Source organism: Pomacea canaliculata, linkage group LG5 (genome assembly GCF_003073045.1).
Source record: "Pomacea canaliculata isolate SZHN2017 linkage group LG5, ASM307304v1, whole genome shotgun sequence".
In the NCBI taxonomy this organism is placed as follows: Eukaryota; Metazoa; Mollusca; class Gastropoda; order Architaenioglossa; family Ampullariidae; genus Pomacea; species Pomacea canaliculata.
In genome coordinates this window covers 24,862,341-24,871,220 of record NC_037594.1, presented here as the reverse complement: position 1 = coordinate 24,871,220, position 8,880 = coordinate 24,862,341, and the positions used below count along the sequence as shown (strand labels likewise).

Genomic DNA, 8,880 nt, shown 5'->3' with positions numbered 1-8,880 from the left:
TTGTTTTATATTATAGGACATAAAATACTTTTTAACAACTTGAAGAATTTTTTTTTTTTACTTGACAGTTTGCGCATGCGTTAAAAACGGCGCGTTTTCTAAGTGTAATTTATGTTAAATGTCATTTGTATTGAAAAATACGTGATAGTTCACTGTTAAGAAAGAGAAAGAAATGTACAGACAAAAATCAAAACAAACTGAAGTCAAGAAATGGTAAAGTACTGTGTTTTATTGGTTGCTGAATGACAGATTAGTTTTGTTATTATATGCGTGTTATTACGCGGGATCGTCCCCTACGTGCGCACCGAAGAGTTATTTATATAAACACCCTTGGTGTACACAGTTCATCCATAAAAAGCTTGAATAAATGTACACCGCTAAAAGATAAATAAAAGTAAATACAAAACTGCATTAGACAAGAATGAAAAGCGTAACAATGATACTAATAATCGCTAAGATATAACTTGTACCACATTACCCATGAGTAATGCTTAATGCAGCGGTTCTCAACCTTTTACTTGTGACGCTCTCCTGACGAACAAAGGTACGTCTGCGCGCCCCCCTTAGCCAGCAATGTAAGCTAATTTCACTAATACCGGTATAAGAAACTTAAAAAATGACCACCTTCGCGCCCCCCTTGTAAGCACTTCGCCCCCCCCCCCAGGGGGGCTCGCCCCACCGTTTGAGAACCGCGGACTTAATGACATTGGTTAGCAAAACTATCACAATAAATTCGATAAGTTTTTTTAGTGGCATAGAACATGGTGTTAATGATTTTTATTTAAATCACCAGAGTTAATACGACAGGTCAAGGGCATTTAACCTTATGCCTTCAAGAACTCTTTAGATTACAGTCCAAAAGACCCAGATAATAATGAAGTGATTTAAAGAGGGGACGTTAAAGAGCCCGTGACGCCAAGGTAAATGATATCTAGCCCTTCTACAACTAAACAAGTATGCAAATACAGCAAACGAAGTTCCATGGTTCACAGAGACTTTACCAGTCCTTACACATCCTTATCATTAATTTCCCAGAGACTCTTAGCAGTAAATTTACAAGCAATAATAAAAAGATAATAAGAAAACTTTTTCCAGAAGTCAGAACCCAAGTTCAAGGTCTTGCAGCCAAGGGAACACAGCCAGAACTCCAGAGAGCTTATGCCGGAGATAATCCAGGATTGATACCCCAACAGCACCTAGTTCAGATTTACACAGATGGATGTGCAAAAATACTGTTAGGATTTGAGGCAGTTGTGTCTCTGTTGTCCTAAAGGAGCCATTGTCTCCATTTCCAACTCATCTGATATGGGAACTCCAATTACAGAGGTTCAATCCATGCTCTGACCACTGACACCAGCAGAACGTTGTGTTACTCATAGATTCTCTGTTTGCTTTCCAGTTGCCAGCACATAGGCCCAGCGACCTTTTAACCCAGAAACTTAACAGTCTCAGACATATGTCCAATCCAAGAAAAATTGTACTAGAAGCTCTGTCCAACAGAAACCAGCCTTAACACTAAATATTTGGAGACCATCAACATCCTAGAGAAAGCAATTGATTTCTTGGAATGTTTCAGGCTGGCAGTTTATCATGGCTAGCAATTTATCAAACAAAATAAAGCAGAATGTGATGCTGTGTGTGTGTGTGTGCAGGCCACCCATAAAACCATGAAAGCCACACCGTCAGATCCTCAAATTTTGGAGTAATATTATCATGTCTTGTTCATGGACAATGTTTGTAAAGCATGGAACTTTCTCAGACACACTTAAAATAGCCATTAACTATTGTTGGCAAATTCGGTTTATGACGCGAAGTAGGCACGGAACGTCGTAAGTCAAGAACTGCCTGCATACATAATTTCTTTCAAAATTCGTAAATATTTAGGTATCTATGAAGGTCTGGTTCATGTAACAAGTTAGTTAAGCATCTTGAGCTCAGCTGTGAATATCTAGGTATCTGTTAAGTTCAGGGTCACACAACCGATTACTTTAGCATCTTGAGCTCAATTGTGAATATCTAGGTGTCTGAAGGTCAGGGTCATGTAACCAATGAGTTCAGCATCTTGACTGAGCTCAGGTGTAGATGGGGAAGTGTGCTGTATTGGTTTTTTTTAATGTATAGTTTACAGCTTGTATAAATTTATTTCTCCTGTATGACCATTTGAACTGTAAAGGTAAATATTATTGGGTATGATAAAGAACTGGGAGTGTTTCTAGATATGGAGATTGATAGTATCATGTTTATAATTTTAAAATAGTACAATTTGCATCATCTGACATTAATAACCCCCTTGTTTTTTTGTTGACAGCTTTGAAGATGAGAGGCTTGTTCACAGAGGGATGACTGAAACCATTTTAGCAAGAAGACAAAAGGATGTGGACTATGGCAGGAATACCGATGGCTATAGAAACTACATTGCCTTGGTGCCAAAGTGCGTATGTGTATGTGTGGGTAGGGGTTATGTGGGGTGTGGTGTCAGAATTCTAATGGTCATCAAACTATGCATGCTGCATTTTGTAGAGTGCTGCAGTGATCAGGAAAATGCCCTGTTGGCTGCTTACTTTCATACAGTGAGGATCAAGTGCAAGAGATTACTTTGAAGACTGTTTAGCCACAATTTGTGATTATGGAGGGTGTGAACCCTTACCGTCTGTGCTCTTCTATTTGAGTTTAACAGCAAAATGAACAGCCTAAACATCTCTTCTGTGTGTGTTCCTCCACCGATCCGTCCCCGCCCTGTTAAACACGTCTTTAGTGGACAGTTTCCAGTCCAGTGCTACACACAGCTTCGAAGCCTTAAGCTGAGCTTCTCACGCCAGAGTTGAATGACAGTGACTAAGCTGACCCACCCGTTTCTCTTATGCTTTTCCTTTTTCTCCCTCACTGGCCCTATACTCTTTTTCTAACCAACCATCTCCCTGTCACACTACAGCTTTATCTTTCCTATCTTCTGTCTACACTGGTCTTTCTCCTGCCTTCTTTTTCCCATCATGCCTTTCTTTTGACTATTCTTCCTTGTCCAGCTCGCAAATCAGAAAGCAACTGAGGGCGTCAATGGGACGAAAAACAGTTCGACTGTCTCATGCAGTAACACTGCACCAATCCCTCAACTCTTCAAAGGAGAAATCATTCATTGCCGTGACCTTGCTGGGATGTCAGACCTTGACATCAAGTCAGAACTGGCATCCCAGAGGGTTTCAGTAGTGCAGCAGGTCATCCCAAAGAAAGAGGAAAATCTGCCCCAACAAATATACTTATTCTAACTTTCTGTTCGCCCTAAATACCTGACTTCATTGTGGTTGGGTATTTGTGGGTCAAAGTCTCTCTTTTTATACCTTCACCAGTTGAACATGTATTATCAAAATGTCCTAGTCGCCAGAAATCTTTGTTCTACCTGCTTAGATTTGTCCCATTGGCAGCTTTTCTCTTTTTTCATTTTTAAAGAAGATAGTTTTACTATAAGATTTAAGGTTTTTTAATATCCTCTAGATTTTGTATTTAGTTTCTAGTTTCTTAGTGGCTTTTAGGCCCCAATACCCCGTACATATTGCCTACCATTTTACTTTTTTCCTTCCTTGTGTTGGTTTTTGTTAAGAATGTTATTATCTATCACCTGGGATGTTAGCATCTATACTTTTTAATGTAATATTACTTTTTCTCGCCATGATATGGCCTTAGCTGCATGGATGGCGTAAAACGCAACTATGTGCATTGGTGGATGGCGAAATAGCCACTTCCTGTTGCTCAGTGAGCAAAGTCTCTGATCTATCAGCAGCCAAGTAAACCTCTTTGATATCTTTCTCATCTTCCTAACAGCCAGAGTTACCATGTGGAATGTGGTGCAGGATGATAAGAGGACACAGACCTCTGCTGTACAAGTTTCCTAGACTAAGCCTGCACTTGGCAACACTAATATAAAAGAACACTTTGTGAGGTAGGGCAGCGGAAAGCAAGGCCATCTTTTGCTTGTTGTGCTACTGAGCACCACTCAACAAACCATACCTTTCACTATATTCTCAGACATTTTCAGGTTTTAAATAACACCCCTCTGTCACAAACAGTTTACAAGTTACAGATGGCTTAAGAAAATTTTTGTCTGCAGTTTACTGATGAGACTAATATAAGCTGTCGATATAATGTTTAGTCAGGCTGTCCCTGAAACTGAAGATTATCAAGGGTTTCTCAAGGATTGAAAAGTTATAAAAATTTATTTTTAATGTTTCCTTGTGTCTCCAATATTATGTTTCTCATACCTTGATTTTTTTTCCATGTAATTTGTTTTACTTGAGACCTGACTGTCAGATGTCGGAGAAAACTAGACATTTAGAATGTGCCTTATATTTCAAGGTGATTAAAGACTGGTTAGAAGACATACATTTGCATAAGGTGACATTGCATTAATGTTCTTCAGGCATATTGCTTTAACAGTGATAACATTATTAAATTGTAACATCTGATGTTTGCCTGCAGAGAAAAACGATTGGAGTGGCAGCCCAAAACACCGGATAAATTTCAAACATGCAGTCGGCGTGCTTGGGATTGGGAAGTGAGGAAATGGCGCCACATACTTCATAATTGGGATAGGACAGACACTAACATAGAACCATCAAGTAAAAGAAAGTGTCTTTTCTCTAAGTAAGTAATGTTGATGGTATTTTTTAACTCGCAGTTTTCAGAGTTCTTTACAGTAAGGCAGTCTGAACACTTCTTTCGATGAGGTAATTGAAGCCATTGTTGACTGTGGAGTGTGGTAGTGACTGACTACCATATGCACTGACATATGCACTGACAGAGGAGTGTCCTTTGGCAATAGATAAATCCCTAATACACTGGTTGTGTTAATATATGTATTTTCAGGGCATGTATGGTAATGCTGCATTAGCAGGTGTATAGGGCAAACCATATGTTCAAAATCATGCTTGTAGAATTGCAGAAATGCAGTGAACATTTGTCCCCACTGTTGAAACAGCTGAACTGGTTATTTAATTTGCTTTTTGCTTATCATTATTTGTCCTCACTGTTGAAACAACTGGACCTTTAACCTTAACCCTAACATTTTGCACGTCATAATCTTGGCAGCAGTCTTTCTTTGAACCTTATTCTTTCTTATAGTCTGTGACCCTTATAGACATTTAAGGCAAATTTTCTCCAGATTCCTTGTATTCATCTAATTTTTAGTATAAGTCTTTTAAGCATTAAAATTATCTTCTGTTAGGTGTTTTGTGATTTATATACTGCATTTATGCTTTTGTACACTTTGAATCATTACAGGGATGTATTGCATTACAAATATGAATTATTTTCCAAACACATTAGGGAGGATAAGCTGTCTTTAGTGAGGATAGGGATAGTGTGCGAAAATGGGTTTAAGGGAATTCACCTTGTATTCCAGCATTTGGGCCAGCCACTCTTGTCACTCTTCCCTTTTGCAAAAGCTAATGGATTTAAACACATTTCATCAGGTTTTTCTTCAATTAAATGCCTTTGCACTGGACAGTTTTTTGGGTAGTGTGGAATCCAGAAGACCTTTGAAGGCCATATAGCAAAGTGAAGACTGGTGTGATGGTTCCCATGTTGTGTCTTTTAAAGACTGCCCAAAGTGGAAGGAAGAAGTAGCCATTCAATGCATAGGTGTGGACTATGGTATAACTTATATTGATGTCACATAGGTGTGGACTGTGGCACCACTGTTGATGTTGCAAGCTACTGTTATTCATTAACCCTCCATGTTATGTTCACTCACAAGCTATTGTTATTCATAATAATAATAAATGAAGATTTACAAAGCACATACTCACACTCCTAAGAAATCTGCAATGAGAGATATAAAGTAACTGAATAGGACAGTGCAATGTATTCTTCCTTCCATTTCCGAAAAGTCTTTGGATGAAGAAACATTTGAACCATCACAGTTTTCATAGAGAGCACTTGAGGAACAATCACTCATAATCTAGCCGGTCCCATCACATTGAAGGCAGTAGACTTAGTTTCCTTGTTCACTTGTTTTAGTGGTCAGTCATTAAGCCATTATTGGTTTTGTTTTTACAATTCTTTTTTTATCTTGTATGACTGTTTCTTGCTGTAACATACTTTCCCCTGTTGACATGACATAGATCACAAAAAATACATTAGCATTTTTTTATTTTTAGATATACTTTAGACATGGTCTGCCATTTGTATTAAATTATATTGATATGGTATAACCCTTTGTCACTAACTCCACTCAATCACAAAGAGATGCCATGTCACTCAATATGTTTTTTGTTTAGTCTTCAGACCAGTTTTATTAGCATGAATACTGGCAATATTTTGTGACTTTCAGTTCCTCAGAAATCCCTCCAGCCATCAATACAACTGCAGACAATTGTTCTAATGAGCAAGTCAGCAGTCTCAAGACTAGGGAGTCTGAACAAGAAACAAAAGATAAGACACCTGATCTTGCCATGAAGGATCCACTGGGTGGATATAAAACATGGGAAGAAATGTTTTTGGAATATGAGGATCTGGAAGAGCCTAAAGAAAATGAGCATACCATCTGTGAAGAAGATAATAAAGTGACATGACAATATAGACAATGAGCATACCATCTGTGAAGATAAGGTGACAAGATAATCTAGTAGGCTTGTGGCCTAACTAGGGACTCCTGTGTGACATGAAAAATGATTGATGTATAGTGTTCTAACTTATGTGGCATAACTATACATCTACGCTAATCTATGTATACTTGTTACTTTATGATGCGAGATTCATTTTTTTTTCCTTTCACAAACCCTAAAATTGCTTATATTTTTGTAGGAGTCATCCAGGACATTTTACCCTTGCCAGTTAGCTATAATCACAAAGGAAAATCTTGAGTATTGGGGGTCTTTCGGTCTTGGTATATTAAATGTCCTCCATGTGATCTCTCTGGTTTTCTACCTATACCACTCATTTTGACCAGAGTAGATTGTCAATAGAGGAGGAAGATATTAAAGTTAAGTCAATCAGCTGTTGTGAAAGTAACAGCCAATCGATAGATTCTCTTTATTTATGCTCAAAAGGAATATGCAGAAAATTATGGCAGGTACTTCCAGCAGTTCTTGATGTCAGCACAAACAGCATACAATTCCTCTGCAGCCTGATGAAGTTTACAGTCTGTCCTGAGTACTTCGTTTAGAGACAGCGGTTTCCAAATTGTGGTAAGCGCCAACGTGAGCCCGGATACAAGCAATCAATGATAAATATATTCTTCATAGCATCACACATAGAGGAGAGTGGGCCCACCATAGAATTAATAGAACTGATCAAAGAGAAATATAATTGTGGATTCTTTTTTCCTTTTTTCTGGAACAAGACTGAAAAACAAATATTTCCTCCAGCTATCTGTATTAAGCACCCGCTCATGTTGTGTAGCAGGAGCACTACTTTTTGATAGCGTGTATAAAGGCTTCTGCCTCAGCTGGATCAGCATCTTTGACTGGACGGCAGTTCTCATATATAAGCACACAATAAATGACACACCTGCATAATGCGTGCATTCCAGAGACGGCTGGCTGTCGTCACAGACTCCATACCAATCCCTTATCTCTTTTAAAACTTGCAAGTTTGATGTGTTAGAAAAGGTTGCTGGTAAGGTAGGATGTCGTCTACTGTTTGTATTAGAATTAGTTGTTATTCTGTAAATATTGTAATTAAACTTTAATTTGCATACCACTTTGTGTGTTCACAAATTCATAACGGCATACGTTTGTCCCAGTTTGAAAAAAATAAAACGTATTTTGAGTGAGTGAAGTTTGTGATGTCCTGTGTACAAGAGTTATGAATTACACAGATGAAACAGATTAGTTATCCGATTTGGGACTGTAGAGAAGACTTTTAGAATAAAAGCAGGCTCTTTTGTGGACTTCAAGGTCGGCTATGGGTGGGTGGTAGATTAGAAAAAGGTGTTTGATTAAACAGCACACTCGGCAAGTGACAGCCTGAGTTTCACTGGAAATTCTTGAGAACATGAAATGAGTGTCCCTCAGGGCAGCATTCTTTCACCAAGTCTTTTCAACATCCAAACAGATTCAATCTGAATATCTATCTGTCCAGGTGTGGCGGCCTTGTTATATGTACATGGTGTTGCTCTCTGCATCCGAGGCAGATCCCTACCTCGCCTCAAACGCCGGCTTCAGCTGTGCGTGAACGGTGTATAAAGGTGGGTGACAGAAAATTACTTCAAATTTTCTCTTACAAAGTCAGTATGCATCCACCTTTTTAACTAATTTATTTCTGTCAATGGCACGGTACTCCAGTGGTTCAGGAAGTAAAGTTCCTTGGGATCATCTTTGACCGCAAACATTACAATCTAAGCAGCCTTCACCAATCAGAAACTTCGCGCCAACAAGCAGGCAACACAAAATCACCAAAGAACAACAATACCACACTGCAGACAGACGAGGACACAAAAGCAAAAACAAAATCTCAAGAAAAACTCGCTACTCAGCACAAAACATCTGCAGCTGCCACAGCTGTAGCTTCAGTCTCGGTTTCTAACCGTTTGGTTCCCTAGGCAGAGGATGAATGTGGATGAGCGACGTTTAACATCACATTGTCCATCCCCTGCCTTCTCTTTCTCCTCCTCCTGTGAGGTACTGTCTTTTCCTCACAGATCAATTATGTCTACAATCCTTCAATGGAGCTGTTGAGGGATCTGAACCAACTTTAAAGAAGCGGTGTAGCGGGTAATTTTCTTTTGCTTGCCTAGAGGCAGATGAGAATGCTGATGTTTGAAGACATCTTGAAAATTAAACATAATTATGTACTCATCATTATTTTTTAAATGAACTTAACCCGATTATAAAGAAAAAATGTTTCACTCAGGTTAGCCTTTATAGGCTCAGTTTAACCTATTAACGG

General features: G+C 38.7%; 1 protein-coding gene across 1 annotated transcript; it reads left to right on the top strand.

Annotated features, from left to right (window-relative positions):
* The first annotated feature begins 56 nt into the window (after nucleotides 1-56).
* On the top strand, nucleotides 57-7,692 carry LOC112565415 (histone RNA hairpin-binding protein-like). The gene is made up of 4 exons (XM_025240863.1): nucleotides 57-213; nucleotides 2,309-2,431; nucleotides 4,471-4,635; nucleotides 6,323-7,692. Exons 1-4 carry the CDS (start codon nucleotides 173-175, stop codon nucleotides 6,561-6,563), a joined length of 570 nt encoding a protein of 189 aa, XP_025096648.1. The 5' UTR covers nucleotides 57-172; the 3' UTR covers nucleotides 6,564-7,692.
* Nucleotides 7,693-8,880: the final 1,188 nt, after the last annotated feature.